Below are 17,198 nucleotides of genomic sequence, written 5' to 3' on the forward strand. Positions count from 1 at the left end.
CCATGCCTTACAATTTTAAATTCAACATCCAAATTGACTAAATGTTTATTACACTTAAATAAATTGAGATCATAAAATAAATAAAATGCATCCATACGTTCTCTTTTGAATAATGCACACAAAAAATGTTATAAAATATAACCAGTAGCCTGGTAAGCTCATCCCATGCAAGATAACGTTCGAACCAAGTTTGTCTTCTGGCGTTTTTGCATGAAATGCTTTGCCTTCTTTATACAGTTAAACCAGATATTTCCACCCACCCGTCTCCACAAACCGTAACAGAAGGCGAAAACGTGACTTTGTCATGTGTTGCGGAGGGACGTCCTACTCCTTCCTACCAGTGGTTCAAAGATGACTCTCCATTTGACGCTGAGTACAACACAAGGGCCTCGCTATCCGAAGGAAACCTGATTTTTACCAAAATCAGCAGAGATGACCACGGACAATACTACTGTTTGGCGAACAACTCCGTCAGCAATGTGACGTCGAGTATAGCACAGCTAAATGTCTTTTGTAAGTCACCAGTAGCTATTGTGTGTTTCATCGTATGCTCGTGGGCGCGGCGATGTTTAGCGGCTACCCTCGAGCATGGTGGCTCACTTAAGTGGAGTTTGTTACCGGGTTGTAGAACTAAATTACTTATTCTAACAATGATGAAGGTAGCATTTTAAACGTAAAACAACTATAAATGACTTCTAATTATAATTACTAATGCATTTATAATGATGATGATGACAGCGTTGATAAGGATGATGTTGATAAGCATTTTCCATGCCTCACAACTTAAAATTCAACATCCAAATTTACTAAATGTTTATTACACTTAAATAAATTAAGATCATAAAATAAATTGAATGCATCCATACGCTCTCTTTTGAATAATGCTCACAAAAAATGTAATAAAATATAACCAGTAGCCTGGTAAGCTCATCGCATGCAAGGAAACGTTCGAACCAAGTTTGTCTTCTGGCGTTTCTGCATCAAGTGTTTTGTCTTCTTTATACAGTTAAACCAGATATTTCCACCCACCCGTCTCCACAAACCGTAACAGAAGGTGAAAACGTGACGTTGTTATGTGTTGCGGAGGGACGTCCTACTCCTTCCTACCAGTGGTTCAAAGATGACTCTCCATTTGACGCTGAGTACAACACAAGGGCCTCGCTATCCGAAGGAAACCTGATTTTTACCAAAATCAGCAGAGATGACCACGGACAATACTACTGTTTGGCGAGCAACTCCGTCAGCAATGTGACGTCGAGTATAGCACAGCTAAATGTCTTTTGTAAGTCACCAGTAGCTATTGTGTGTTTCATTGTATGCTCGTGGGCGCGGCGATGTTTAGCGGCTACCCTCGAGCATGGTGGCTCACTTAAGTGGAGTTTGTTACCGGGTTGTAGAACTAAATTACTTATTCTAACAATGATGAAGGTAGCATTTTAAACGTAAAACAACTATAAATGACTTCTAATTATAATTACTAATGCATTTATAATGATGATGATGACAGCGTTGATAAGGATGATGTTGATAAGCATTTTCCATGCCTCACAACTTAAAATTCAACATCCAAATTTACTAAATGTTTATTACACTTAAATAAATTAAGATCATAAAATAAATTGAATGCATCCATACGCTCTCTTTTGAATAATGCTCACAAAAAATGTAATAAAATATAACCAGTAGCCTGGTAAGCTCATCGCATGCAAGGAAACGTTCGAACCAAGTTTGTCTTCTGGCGTTTCTGCATCAAGTGTTTTGTCTTCTTTATACAGTTAAACCAGATATTTCCACCCACCCGTCTCCACAAACCGTAACAGAAGGTGAAAACGTGACGTTGTTATGTGTTGCGGAGGGACGTCCTACTCCTTCCTACCAGTGGTTCAAAGATGACTCTCCATTTGACGCTGAGAACAACACAAGGGCCTCGCTATCCGAAGGAAACCTGATTTTTACCAAAGTCAGCAGAGATGACCATGGACAATACTACTGTTTGGCGAACAACTCCGTCAGCAATGTGACGTCGAGTATAGCAAAGCTAACTGTCTTTTGTAAGTTATCAGTAGGGTTTCATTATCGCAGTTCTGTTGGTTTTGTCAATCTTGCCATAGACAGCAACAGTGTGTAAGTTTACATTATTGACAAGACGCTTTCATTTGGTGTAATATAAAGAAAAACTTATGCCTTTTTTCTAAAAACAGATTAAAGCAATAACACCCTTGATATGCCAAGCTAACGAAAATAAATGTGTTGATCTGGTTATACTAATATCATGAAATTAATATGAAATGCAAATTGCGTAACATTAATAAAAATTTTATTGTACTTAAAATTTTAGTAAGCAGTCTATTCAACCTAAACTTTACACCGTAAATTAATAGTGAAATATAATTTATTTGCGTGTCATTCCTAATGTTCGAGAATTCTGCATCTCATGTGCGTTGCTTACCTTCAGTTAAGCCAGCGATCTCCATCCACCCATCTCCACAAACCGTAACAGAAGGTGAAAACGTGACGTTGTCATGTGTTGCGGAGGGACGTCCTACTCCTTCCTACCAGTGGTTCAAAGATGACTCTCCATTTGACGCTGAGTACAACACAAGGGTCTCGCTATCCGAAGGAAACCTGATTTTTACCAAAGTCAGCAGAGATGACCGTGGACAATACTACTGTTTGGCGAACAACTCCGTCAGCAATGTGACTTCAAGCGCCACACAACTAACAGTGTTTTGTAAGTGAAATATATTGTTGCATGTGGTATTTATCTTGAAGTAATATACCTTATTCTGCTTAATTTTCGTGCATAATTAAATTCGCGTTTTTCGCAATGTCAAAAAAAAAAAATCCGAACTTAAAAACACGCTAGAAATAAAGACCGCGAACTATGATTCCGCGAAATTTAATGGATTTAGAAAAATTGTTGGTTCTATTGAGATCTTTTAGTGAGGACATGTAACCGTACTCGAGAGAATAGGAACACTTTTTCGTTGCTGTAAGACTGACTTTTGAGGCGATTCAAATTCAGGTGCCGCTAAGGGGCAGCGTGTTAGTTTTATCAGTTTATTTTAATAATATTGAGGTCATTTTATTGTAAAAACGAAAAAAAAAGACACTTGAACCTGAAAAACTCGCGAAATAAAATAAAAATAAAACACCAATTCCCTGCTATGAAGCACTCAGATATTGTTTTTAAAACAGCTATCATTCTAAAAATAATCATTATTTGTTATCTACGTCAAATCTTCATTCTTGATTCCCCTTGAACATTCCATTCAACTGTTGTTTACGTTCAGCGAGTTTTTGGTCGGGTTTTTTTACAGTATTTATGTTTGGATCAAGATGGGAATTAATCGAATTAATCGAAGTCTTGTCCGGTTTGTGGTTAATGCTATTTCATATTGATATTTTTTTCTTAAATATTCCTTAATTAAAAAGTGTTTCACAAGGAATGCGAAGTTTTGAAATTCCATTCGCGGTAGTTGTGTGACAGTTTTGTAACTGTGGAGGGTAGGGCACGGTGTGTTTGACGAATATGGAAATCATCTTCGATTAGAGAACGATATGTGAGCTATGGCGACGTCGAAGAGGAAGTTGGGAAAAGTGTGGCAAATTTCTCAAATAACTGTATTATTTTTCCTGGTCAACGTCCCTGTCACTTTATCAGGTATTTTTATGTGATTGTGAGCGTTTCAATGTTACGTGAAAGAATATGTCACCAAAACAGAAAGTTTTTAAACACACGGATCGGTGAATTTCGCTTGTATTTTGATTACTTTCTTATCGATATTAATGGATCGTATGAGAGTTTAACTGATAGGGCAGATTATAAATGTTAAACCCGAAAGATTGTGTGAAACGTTCTATTTTTTTCTTGCATACTCCAATAATGTATATCACTTACTCATGCTTGACATTTCGCTCACACATACCGATCTCATTTAAATAATAACTACGGTTTTATTATCTTGATGGGTAGCGGATCCTTAGCCGAGGATTGCTTTATCGAGCAAGATCAGTTACTCTGTTTATTGTTTGCAGTTATCTAAATTTATTGATGCTAAAGTGTCGAACTATATGACAACTCCGTTGAATGATATAGATATATTCTTTCGAAACATTCTTGATTTTCAGCCCCCGCTATCTAACGTCACCATCCTAGTAATCATCAACACTTCCTGCACTAATGAAAGCATGAATTAGTTACTAAATACGTCCCTATTAAATGGTGCTTTACTAGTGAGACTACACTAATTTTAATCGTTTTAAAAGCAATTACAGTTTATGGCTCAGTGACTCTGCAGCTCTAATATAAATGAATTGGACATTTATTTTCAAAGATGTCACCTTTGCAATCATAAAGCAATTTACACTTTACACATTAATTTTAGTCATTTATTTGTGTCATCCCTTGTCCATGGTATGAGTGTACCCAGTTAACTGGTGCAAAGATAGAAATAAAACCTAACAGGGCCATAGACAGGACTGCATGTGGGGGCCCTCTTCCCCCACAATCCCTATCATCTATTCCCAATAAAATCTGGAGTTTTTTGCTGCCAAAGTTTTTTTTTCTTTTATCATTTGGGAAAATGCTCTCATTCAATTTATATTTTTCTCGCTGATGATGTGAACACAGATCAATGTCATAGTGGCTCATTGCCTTTGTTGTATCATTTTTCTAGTTGCCCCAAGTATCACCACACAGCCACAGAATCAAACCAAGGTTGAAGGCGAGATTGTAACCCTCAACTGCACTGTGACTGGTGACCCAGTGCCCACTGTATACTGGAGTAGGGACGGTAGTAATCTGACAGCTTTAAGATACTCGGTGGAGCCCTCGAATGCCCTCAGGATAGACAATTTGACCAGAGAAGATGAAGGGAGCTACATCTGCCATGCTTTTAATAATGTATCAAGCACATCTTCAGATGCAGCTGTTTTGACTGTGAATTGTGAGTATTTTGAAATGTTTTAGTCTCTCTGTATGTAAATTAATGAAAAAGAGAGCTTGCCATCATTATTAGTACTTTGATATGTAATGTTTATCAAATTCCTTAAGCAGAATAAAAGGGAAGGGATTTTGTCCAGCTATCACAATCTTGATGTAAAAAAAAAAGAACTACTGAGCCAACATTTTTTCATAAGTGACTTTTACAAGTGTAATTTCCGGCCCTGATTCCTGTTTATCTACTGTCTGTGTTTTATGTCTAGATGTGGGTTTGTCTTATTTCTTTGTGTTGTTTTGTTTTCTAGTTCTCTGATAACTGTGTCTGATAACTGTCTTGTTGTTTGTTGGTGTTTCATTCTAATGTCTGTGTGTCTGTATTTTTCTGTGGCTGTCATTCTGTATGTGTGTTTGTAGTTGTCTGTGTTTATATGCAGAGCTGTAGCAGGTGGTGGTGCACTGGGGGCATGTGACCAGTAGGGGCAGGTCTTTGCCCCCCAATATTTTCTTAATGATTCTGTATTGTACCCCCCCCCCCCCCCCCATCTAACATGACCTGCTACAGCTCTGTTGTGATAGGTTACAAGAAATAAATGTGCTTAATTAACACATTGACCCCTCAACCGGCCTGTACCGGCTTTGGGAAGTACCCACAACCCAAAAAATTCATAAATGCAAACTAAACACAACGAGATGAAGATACTCAGGCATCAGTCTAAGGTATAAATGGTCTTGAAGATATGCATCCAACCAAGGTGTTGGCAACTACTCTTAAGCCAAATAATAGCACAGGTTCTTTGACAAATTTCAAATTGAACAAGGAAAGAAAAGCAGAATCACCCCTCTCAATAAAACGCTCAAAATACAACACAAGGAAGAGAGATCAGCAAACACAGCTCAAGACACAAATAGATACCTTTATTCTGATCCTCCAGGTAAATTTCCATGGCCTCAAAACACAATGTCCACTCCTTGAAGGCTTGTAAAACCACAAAGATGCCTTTACGGATTGAAAAGCGTTCTGGGAGATCCAGGGAAAAATTCATGAGGGGAGGGCCAGTCAACACTCCTCTCCCCAAAGTCAGATGGTTTTTTATAAGTCTTTTCACTCCGAAGCCAAACAAATCAATTCCAGGTCATGCAGACCCAGAATAGCAGAGTAAACAATTTTGGAATCAATTTGGTTTCAGAAAAGACAGCATTTAGGAGAGCTGTGGGGATTCATTAGAAAATTATTTTCTCATCCAGGCAAAGCCAAACAAGAAAAAATCATCATGAATCCACCTTTGCTTGCAAATATCCATAAGCAAAGCACTCAATTATGCCCCAAAAGACTTCATGATGTCCTGAGACACTCTCCTAATATGTTCATAGCTGTATTTTTGATGAAAAATACAAGCAACCATTAACTTGTGCTGGCTTCAGCACAACGACGAGGGATTAAAAGTGGGGACTGCAAAGCACTGTTTGAAAGCTTGGATACCGCTGACTAGGTGCAGCTATGTTTGACTTTGATGGGCTGTATAAAACTCAGAATAGGGGGGGAGGTATCTGTTTTCAGTCTGTTTTTTGTAAATTCAGCTCAAAAATAGCCAGGAGTCAATGGGTTAAACAGAAAGATATTTTGAAATATCAGAAAAGGTATTAAAAAAGTCAGACATTCAAAAAATCACACTTACACTTCCTATTCAAATCGTCATAAGGGATATACATGGGACATCTTTAAATTTAAAATCCTTCTACTATATAACTTACAGATCCACCCAAGTTCTTGGAAAGCCTTAAACCCGAGGAGACGCGTAACGAGACTGATAACCTCACATTGACATGTAAACTGGAGGGGAAACCACAAGCCACTGTGGTCTGGCTCAAAGACAACACAGAACTCAAACCAGACATTAGGCTCATAATAACCCAGCCAAGCTTGGTGGACTCAGGCGAGTCAACCCTAACAATAATCAACCTGGACCGGAGTGACGAGGCGTCTTACAAATGCCGTGCAAATAACACTGTTGGCATAGTCACTTCAAGCAACACAACAGTTACTGTGCAATGTAAGTAACTATTTGACCCAAGCTGATGCTGTTGGCCTGTATTCCAAGGAATTGTAGTAGTTTTTATATAGGGGAAGTGTGTGTTCATATATTGTTATAAGAATTTCCAAACGTTTTAGTAATGTTGCCGCCAGTTTCTCTTGATTTACAATTGATTCTAACTACCCAGCCTTGTCATGGTGCATGTGTATCAGTATGGGTGTCTGTGTGGTGAGATGTGCAATGAATCTGCTGATTTCAGTTTTGCCATTTGTACTGTATGTTACCCTCATAGCAACGCGGGAATACATTAATTCTTCAGTACAACCTAACTGTATCAGGATCCGCCCATTCATATTATGCATGAAATTATTGCACCTTTATTTTGTCTTGTAGACCCGCCAAAATTCTTCAAAATACCTGATGACGTCACTAAAACCGAGGGTTCTTCTGTCAATCTTACATGTCAGCTCGAGTGTAAACCCAAGTGTAGCGTCACGTGGCTGAAAGGTGGCTCCCCATTGGACACATCTTCTGATAGAATCAGCGTCACTCAGCCAGAGAATGATGGCAATGGAACATCTTTTTTGATGATTTCGAACTTAAACCGGACTGACGAGGCGTCTTACTCATGTAGAGCGAAAAACGCAGCCGGAGAGAAAACATCTGGGTCTGTAAACCTTGCTGTAAACTGTAAGTATGTCGTACAGCTGTAGACTATAAGTATGGTAGAACTTTCTTTAAAAGTTTTTTTTATATTGAGATATATTATATTTTTTTATATCCCAACAAAGCAGCACTTGTAACGTTTCTACCTTCTACCTTTGCCTGTGGACCTTGACACCATTATCTCTCACTGTTATTTTTTTTTCTTCTTGTACTTGCTCTGTGATTAGGTAGATAAACATATTGTATTAAACTATACAATTTTCTTGATAGCCATAAGTGCAGTAGTTTCAGAACTCGCCCGATTTCAGAATCGATTAAAAATATTTTTTTCGAGTACCTATAAGTTAAAACAGCATAGCTCGATCAGTACTTGATATGACAAGTGTTCATCATTTCCCTAAAATTCAGATCCGCCCAAGTTCTTGGAAAGTCTTAAAGACGAGGAGACGCGTAACGAGACTGATAACCTCACATTGACATGTAAACTGGAGGGGAAACCGCTGGCAACTGTCGTCTGGCTTAGAAACAACACAGAACTCAAACCAGACAGTAAGCTCATAATAACTCAGCCAAGCTCAGTGGACTCGGGCGATTCAACCCTGACGATAATCAACGTGAACCGGCATGACGAGGCTTATTACAAATGCCGTGCAAATAACACCGTCGATACCACTATATCCAGCACCAACACATCAGTCGTCGTGCAGTGTGAGTTGTTTATCCAGATTGTTTATCCTCTCTTATTTACACATCTTCTCTGATATAGCGTTAGTAGTGAAGGTAATCGTTGGACAAGCTGTATCTGTTGAATCATGCCCAGTGATGTCTCTTGTTCATTATTAAAAAAAAATGCATTGAAAGGCTTCAGTCTACGTTTCTTCATAAAATAAGTATTAGATGTGTGACAATAGATGTTATTTTCTTTTACGCATGACTCATCTTTTCTGATGAAAATGTCCAAGTTAATAGTGAATAGATTCTTGCAATTTGTATCCATACCTTGCAGACCCGCCAAAATTCTTCCAGTCGCCCAAGGACGAGACCGTGACCGAGAAGTCAAACGTCACGCTTACATGTCAGCTCGAGTGCAAACCCAAGTGTAGCGTCACGTGGCTGAAGGACAACACTCCATTGGACACATCTCCTGACAGAATCACCGTCACCCATCCCGGTAGTTATGGCAACACGACATCTTCGCTGACAATAACGAACTTGGTACGAACAGACGAGGCGCGATACTCGTGTAAAGCAATAAACGCAGTCGGAGAGAAAACATCCGAGCAGGGGCTCCTGACTGTAAACTGTAAGTATATCGTACAGCTGTAGACTATAAGTATGGTACAACTTTCTTTAAAAGTTTTTTTTATATTGAGATATATTATATTTTTTTATATCCCAACAAAGCAGCACTTGTAACGTTTCTACCTTCTACCTTTGCCTGTGGACCTTGACACCATTATCTCTCACTTTTGTTTTTTCTTTTGGCAAGTATATTATATTATTATGTCGTAGTTTTTGTAAACTAATAATATGCATTTTGTATAACAAGTTCTAATTTTCTCAGACCCTCCGAAGATCCTCACCCCACCTAAAAACGTCACCATCACCGAAGGAAACGATGTCACCCTGTCATGTAAAGTCGAGGGCAAACCAGAAGTGACAGTGGACTGGCTTAACGGGTCAACACCCATTGAGCTAAGTTCTGTAATTGAAAAAACAGGTCTTGCCGTCACAGGTATCGGTCTATCCAACCTGACGATCAAAGGAGTGTCACGATATTACGAGGGAAGCTACAAATGCAGAGCAAAGCGTGATCCCGACACATCTGAATCTGACCCCGCATACATTACTGTTAACTGTAAGTACCCGGTACTTGCTCTGTGATTAGGTAGATAGTCATATGTATGAAACTATACAATTTTTTTAATAGCCATAAGTGCAGTAGTTTCTGAACTCGCCCGATTTCAGAATCGATTAAAAATATTTTCTTCGAGTACCCATAAGTTAAAACAGCATAGCTCAATCAGAACTTGATATGGAAAGTGTTCATCATTTTCCTAAAATTCAGATCCGCCCAAGTTCTTGGAAATTCTTAAAGCCGAGGAGACGCGTAACGAGACTGATAACCTCACCTTGACGTGTAAACTGGAGGGGAAACCGCTGGCCACTGTGCTCTGGCTTAAAGACAACACAGAACTCGAACCAGATAGTAGGCTCATAATAACTCAGCCAAGCTCAGTGGACTCGGGCGAGTCAACCCTGACAATAATAAACGTGAACCGGCATGACGAGGCTTATTACCAATGCCGTGCAAATAACACCGTCGATACCACTACATCTACCACCAACACATCAGTCGTCGTGCAGTGTGAGTTGTTTACCCAGATTGTTCATCCTCTCTTATTTACACATCTTCTCTGATATAGCGTTAGTAGTGAAGGTAATCGTTGGATTAGCTGTATCTGTGGAACCATGCGCAGTGATGTCTCTTGCTCATTATTAAAAAAAAAATGCATTGACAGGCTTCAGTCTACGTTTCCTCATAAAAATAAGTATTTTCGCTTTAGATGTGTGACAATAGATGTTATTTTGTTTTACGCATGACTCATCTTTTCTGATGAAAATGTCCAAGTTAATAGTGAATAGATTCTATCAATTTGCATCTATGCCTTGCAGATCCGCCAAAATTTTTCCAGTCGCCCAAGAACGAGACCGTGACCGAGAAGTCAAACGTCACGCTTACATGTCAGCTCGAGTGCAAACCCAAGTGTAGCGTCACGTGGCTGAAGGACAACACTCCATTGGACACATCTCCTGACAGAATCACCGTCACCCATCCCGGTAGTTATGGCAACACGACATCTTCGCTGACAATAACGAACTTGGTACGGACCGACGAGGCGCGATACTCGTGTAAAGCAATAAACGCAGCCGGAGAGAAATCATCCGAGCAGGGGCTCCTCACTGTAAACTGTAAGTGTATCATACAATAACTTCTTGTTATTTTTTTTTCTTGTTCATTGAATATAGTCTCGTTACCAATAAAAGTAAAAGTAAAACTTTAATGACTTACATTTCTATCGCCTCCCAGATCCGCCCAAGTTCTTGGAAAGTCTTAAACCCGAGGAGACGCGTAATGAGACTGATAACCTCACGTTGACGTGTAAACTGGAGGGGAAACCGCTGGCAACTGTGGTCTGGCTTAAAGACAACACAGAACTCAAACCAGACAGTAGGCTCATAATAACTCAGCCAAGCTTGGTGGAGTCGGGCGAGTCAACCCTGAAAATAATCAACGTGAACCGGCATGACGAGGCTTATTACAAGTGCCGTGCAAATAACACTGTCGATACCACCACATCTAACAGCACATCAGTCGTCGTGCAGTGTGAGTCAGATTGCCTATCCTCTAGTCATATTTACACATCTTGTCTGGTAGCGCTTTAGTAGTAAAAGTAGTCGTTGGACAAGCTGTGCCATGTCTCTCGATATAGTAATGTATCTCGCTTATAATTGAACATTGCGTCGACAAGCTTTAGTATACGTTCTTACATAAAATAAGTATATTCGCTTTATGTGTTGCAATGGATGTTATTTTCTTGTACGCATGGCTCATCTTTTCTGACTTAGAGAATATTTTACCGCGCTGTAGCTTTTGTGCACCATCACTAATTTTTGTGCGCTTTTATTTTTGCGAAATGGAAGTTTTGATTAATGTTTGCATAGTCTTTATATTTTGCAGTATTCTTGTGCAATAAAAATTTATATGGTACAAAGGAGAACCAGTATAAAAATGTCCATGTTAACAGTTATTTATTTTTTTTTATCAATTCAACGAAGTCACTTTCAATATCATTTCGGACCTTGCCTCTATACCTTGCAGACCCGCCAAAATTCTTCCAGTCGCCCAAGAACGAGACCGTGACCGAGAAGTCAAACGTCACGCTTACATGTCAGCTCGAGTGCAAACCCAAGTGTAGCGTCACGTGGCTGAAGGACAACACTCCATTGGACACATCTCCTGACAGAATCACCGTCACCCATCCCGGTAGTTATGGCAACACGACATCTTCGCTGACAATAACGAACTTGGTACGGACCGACGAGGCGCGATACTCGTGTAAAGCAATAAACGCAGCCGGAGAGAAATCATCCGAGCAGGGGCTCCTCACTGTAAACTGTAAGTGTATCATACAATAACTTCTTGTTATTTTTTTTTCTTGTTCATTGAATATAGTCTCGTTACCAATAAAAGTAAAAGTAAAACTTTAATGACTTACATTTCTATCGCCTCCCAGATCCGCCCAAGTTCTTGGAAAGTCTTAAACCCGAGGAGACGCGTAATGAGACTGATAACCTCACGTTGACGTGTAAACTGGAGGGGAAACCGCTGGCAACTGTGGTCTGGCTTAAAGACAACACAGAACTCAAACCAGACAGTAGGCTCATAATAACTCAGCCAAGCTTGGTGGAGTCGGGCGAGTCAACCCTGAAAATAATCAACGTGAACCGGCATGACGAGGCTTATTACAAGTGCCGTGCAAATAACACTGTCGATACCACCACATCTAACAGCACATCAGTCGTCGTGCAGTGTGAGTCAGATTGCCTATCCTCTAGTCATATTTACACATCTTGTCTGGTAGCGCTTTAGTAGTAAAAGTAGTCGTTGGACAAGCTGTGCCATGTCTCTCGATATAGTAATGTATCTCGCTTATAATTGAACATTGCGTCGACAAGCTTTAGTATACGTTCTTACATAAAATAAGTATATTCGCTTTATGTGTTGCAATGGATGTTATTTTCTTGTACGCATGGCTCATCTTTTCTGACTTAGAGAATATTTTACCGCGCTGTAGCTTTTGTGCACCATCACTAATTTTTGTGCGCTTTTATTTTTGCGAAATGGAAGTTTTGATTAATGTTTGCATAGTCTTTATATTTTGCAGTATTCTTGTGCAATAAAAATTTATATGGTACAAAGGAGAACCAGTATAAAAATGTCCATGTTAACAGTTATTTTTTTTTTTTTATCAATTCAACGAAGTCACTTTCAATATCATTTCGGACCTTGCCTCTATACCTTGCAGACCCGCCAAAATTCTTCCAGTCGCCCAAGAACGAGACCGTGACCGAGAAGTCAAACGTCACGCTTACATGTCAGCTCGAGTGCAAACCCAAGTGTAGCGTCACGTGGCTGAAGGACAACACTCCATTGGACACATCTCCTGACAGAATCACCGTCACCCATCCCGGTAGTTATGGCAACACGACATCTTCGCTGACAATAACGAACTTGGTACGGACCGACGAGGCGCGATACTCGTGTAAAGCAATAAACGCAGCCGGAGAGAAATCATCCGAGCAGGGGCTCCTCACTGTAAACTGTAAGTGTATCATACAATAACTTCTTGTTATTTTTTTTTCTTGTTCATTGAATATAGTCTCGTTACCAATAAAAGTAAAAGTAAAACTTTAATGACTTACATTTCTATCGCCTCCCAGATCCGCCCAAGTTCTTGGAAAGTCTTAAACCCGAGGAGACGCGTAATGAGACTGATAACCTCACGTTGACGTGTAAACTGGAGGGGAAACCGCTGGCAACTGTGGTCTGGCTTAAAGACAACACAGAACTCAAACCAGACAGTAGGCTCATAATAACTCAGCCAAGCTTGGTGGAGTCGGGCGAGTCAACCCTGAAAATAATCAACGTGAACCGGCATGACGAGGCTTATTACAAGTGCCGTGCAAATAACACTGTCGATACCACCACATCTAACAGCACATCAGTCGTCGTGCAGTGTGAGTCAGATTGCCTATCCTCTAGTCATATTTACACATCTTGTCTGGTAGCGCTTTAGTAGTAAAAGTAGTCGTTGGACAAGCTGTGCCATGTCTCTCGATATAGTAATGTATCTCGCTTATAATTGAACATTGCGTCGACAAGCTTTAGTATACGTTCTTACATAAAATAAGTATATTCGCTTTATGTGTTGCAATGGATGTTATTTTCTTGTACGCATGGCTCATCTTTTCTGACTTAGAGAATATTTTACCGCGCTGTAGCTTTTGTGCACCATCACTAATTTTTGTGCGCTTTTATTTTTGCGAAATGGAAGTTTTGATTAATGTTTGCATAGTCTTTATATTTTGCAGTATTCTTGTGCAATAAAAATTTATATGGTACAAAGGAGAACCAGTATAAAAATGTCCATGTTAACAGTTATTTATTTTTTTTATCAATTCAACGAAGTCACTTTCAATATCATTTCGGACCTTGCCTCTATACCTTGCAGACCCGCCAAAATTCTTCCAGTCGCCCAAGGACGAGACCGTGACCGAGAAGTCAGAGGTCACGCTTACATGTCAGCTCGAGTGCAAACCCAAGTGTAGGGTCACGTGGCTGAAAAACAACACAGTATTGGACACATCTCCTGACAGAATCACCGTCACCCATCCCGGTAGTTATGGCAACACGACATCTTCGCTGACAATAACGAACTTGGTACGGACCGACGAGGCGCGATACTGGTGTAAAGCAATAAACGCAGCCGGAGAGAAAACATCCAAGCAGGGTTTCCTCACTGTAAACTGTAAGTATATAATGCATACAGGGGGCCTTTTACGAGGGGTCTTATACGAGGAATCTCATACGAGGGGTCTTTATTATAGCATGTTATAGCATGGCACGAGGGGAAATTAGTGATTAAATGTCCCCACAGCCGAGGGATGATTAGTTGAAGTCCCGACGCCGCATAGGAACAATTCTCACATCGAACATAGTTGATTTACTTAGTTGCTCTACCTGTACCTATCTGCTGTTTAGTTCTTTGACCTCATTAGTACGCATGCGCAAAGCAATCAAAATCATCCCACATGTGTATCGTACAATTACTTCTTGTATTTTTTTTTCTTGTTCGTTGAATAAGCAATAAACGCAGCCGGAGAGAAAATATCCGGGCAGGGACTCCTTACTGTAAACTGTAATTGTATCATACAACTTTTGCTCCTTGTTATTTTTCTTCTCACTGAATAAGGTCTCATTTCCAATGTACTTGTAAGTTTTCTTCCAACCAAGCGTTTATGTGGACTTTGAAATGGACAGATTTTTATTCAATTGGAGCTTGTTGAAGTTTATACTAGTCCAATTTTATTGCGGTAGATCCCCCCAAGATCCTTTCCTCGCCAAAAAGTATCACTAAAATTGAAGGAAACGAAGTGACCCTGTCTTGTAAAGTGGAAGGGAAACCAGCTGTCACCGTGGCATGGTTTAACGGATCATCGGAAATGACATCATCGGGTAATATTGAAATAAGCGGTACCAGCGTCCCAGGTGTTTGGTTTTCAAACCTGACGATCAAGGGCGTGTCCCGGTATGACGAAGGCAACTACAAATGTGAAGCCAGTAATGGTGCCAATACATCTGTCTCTGATGTAGCAAAGCTAACTGTTAACTGTAAGTATGAATACTTCTAGTGTGAGTATGAATACTTCTAGTCCCGGCATGACGAGGGGGTGATGCAAGCCGTGGGGCAACATCACAGCAAAGTCTGGTCTCACAACACTGACTGTAGACTGTAAGTTGTTTAAGCAAGTTTTTGAAAGCAAAATTCTTGATCAAAAATGTTTTAGCATACCTGAAGTATACCTGAAATTGTCCTAAATCCATTAGAACATACGGGAAGTATTGGTATTGAAAAAACGTCCATAATTAATTTTTTAGTTTATGTTTCGAACATGTCTTAGCTATGATGTTTTTGTATTTTATCTGAGTATGACTGTATTTAAAATCCGCATATTGAAGATATTGAAGCAGAATGCTGAAGTTGTTATTTACAAATGCTTGAATGGTAACACGTCTGAACGACTAGAAGAAGACTAGGCTTGCTCAGTGGGGGGGTATGGAATACAAAAATATTTATACAGTTCCCCGTGAGCATTTTTTAAATAACCATCAGCTCAGTATTATCTTGCGTTAAGCTATTATTACATTAAAAGATTGATAAAATGTTTACAAAATGGTCTTGTTAATCGCTTCTCATGAAGAAAATGTGTGTACTTTTGATTGTTGATGATGAAATTCAATATTTTCCCTTTTGTTCATAGTTCCCCCACGAATCTTCAAGACATCCGCCAATCAGACCAGAGAAGAAGGCCAACAAATCACCTTCACGTGTGACGTCGAGGGGAAAGAAGGCACCAGTCCCCCTAATGTCTATTGGAAAAAAGACGGCGCAGATGTGACGGCGGACGGTAATCGAACCACGGCTCAGTCCCCAACCAATTACCTGGGCCCATCGACTGCAAGTCTGACCATTAAAAACGTGCAACGTGAAGATGAGGGTTTCTACCAGTGTTTTGCGGAAAACTCCCTTAAAACTGTGTATTCAACGCCTTCCATCCACTTGACAGTACATTGTAAGTGTCTGCCTTATTACAACTATTTTCAAATGTATGCGGAATCCGGGTTTTCCAATTCTGTCATAATCATTCTTCAGGGCTAGTACTTCGTGGATGTCACAACCATTCTCAAATTTGAGACGATCTTTCAATTGAGTTCCCAAAATCACACAACATGAAGTATATTCCTTAACTCTTTTAATATTATCCGTGCGCTCAAAACATGAAAGCTTTTAGTAAAGATATGCACTGGAGAATAATATTCCATCGATATTTACGAGACTCTGTGGAAAACACTTGCAGAGCACTCTTTGTTAGGAAATCATTCGTCTCCGATACCAGAAAACGCTATATTAGTCCAATTTTTTGTGGTTGATCTCCCAAAGGTCCTAAGAACATCGCTAAAGTTAAAGGAAACAAAGTGTGACCGTGTCTTGAAAAGTGGAATAATTTCCACCCGACTATTAAACTCACACACGATTTGTCACAGAAAACCATCACAATCCTAGATACACTTCCTTCTGAAGTGTCTGAAGCTCGTTAAACTTTTCCTGCACGGTGGCTCGGTCTGGCTTTTTCTGCTGTGGTCTGCGAGGTTGTTTGGTCGATGTTTTAGAGGCAGCAGAGATTCTCTTGTGGAGGTCTAAGTCTGTGGAGGGAACTTTAGCTTCGAGGGAGCGCAAGGGGGGCAATCGTCCTCAGCAATGTTTCTCTCTTGTTGCTTGACCCCATAATACCGCTACTCTGAACACGGGGACACAGGCGGCGATTGCTTAGCTGTTAGTATATTTTATAAGCTTATTTTATTTTAAATCAGAATGGTTTCGTTCTGGGCCTGAATATATGTTTGTTTAGTATTGCCAACTGATGCTGATAACTGTATTTTGAGAAATACGTTAGAAAAAAAAACCCTGAGTTATATCTCGATAAGACAGCCGTCAAAGAAGTTTAGTATTTCCACCATGTGTCACTCGATTATCCGCCTCGGATTCTTGTATCTCCGTGTACGGCCCTTGACGTCCCTGTGTTCAGATGGCGTTTTCTCGTACGTATGCAAATTATTTCCCAACAAAGAGCACCCTGCACTGTGTCTTTAACAGAGTCTTGTTAATTTTGATGGAAAATTACTCTCCAGCGCAGATCGTCGCTAAAAG

The 17,198-nt window shown here is 39.9% G+C and overlaps 1 protein-coding gene across 3 annotated transcripts in view; it reads left to right on the forward strand.

Moving 5' to 3' along the window:
- LOC5517380 (hemicentin-2) overlaps nt 1-17,198 on the forward strand; it is a 49,870-nt gene that overhangs the window by 17,786 nt on the left and 14,886 nt on the right. For 2 of the 3 annotated variants that reach the window (XM_048731522.1, XM_048731530.1), the window contains 15 exons: nt 2,456-2,731; nt 4,680-4,949; nt 6,700-6,996; nt 7,372-7,668; nt 8,053-8,352; nt 8,651-8,947; nt 9,209-9,502; nt 9,713-10,012; nt 10,321-10,617; nt 10,736-11,032; nt 11,528-11,824; nt 11,943-12,239; nt 12,735-13,031; nt 14,807-15,100; nt 15,751-16,062. In XM_048731522.1, the coding sequence (XP_048587479.1) occupies nt 2,456-2,731; nt 4,680-4,949; nt 6,700-6,996; nt 7,372-7,668; nt 8,053-8,352; nt 8,651-8,947; nt 9,209-9,502; nt 9,713-10,012; nt 10,321-10,617; nt 10,736-11,032; nt 11,528-11,824; nt 11,943-12,239; nt 12,735-13,031; nt 14,807-15,100; nt 15,751-16,062 (4,422 nt within the window). Of the gene's footprint in view, nt 1-2,455; nt 2,732-3,518; nt 3,665-4,679; nt 4,950-6,699; nt 6,997-7,371; nt 7,669-8,052; nt 8,353-8,650; nt 8,948-9,208; nt 9,503-9,712; nt 10,013-10,320; nt 10,618-10,735; nt 11,033-11,527; nt 11,825-11,942; nt 12,240-12,734; nt 13,032-14,806; nt 15,101-15,750; nt 16,063-17,198 lie in introns of those variants that run through there. The other variant, XM_048731534.1, reaches the window with a different exon arrangement.

Source organism: Nematostella vectensis, chromosome 1 (genome assembly GCF_932526225.1).
Source record: "Nematostella vectensis chromosome 1, jaNemVect1.1, whole genome shotgun sequence".
Taxonomy (NCBI): domain Eukaryota; kingdom Metazoa; phylum Cnidaria; class Anthozoa; order Actiniaria; family Edwardsiidae; genus Nematostella; species Nematostella vectensis.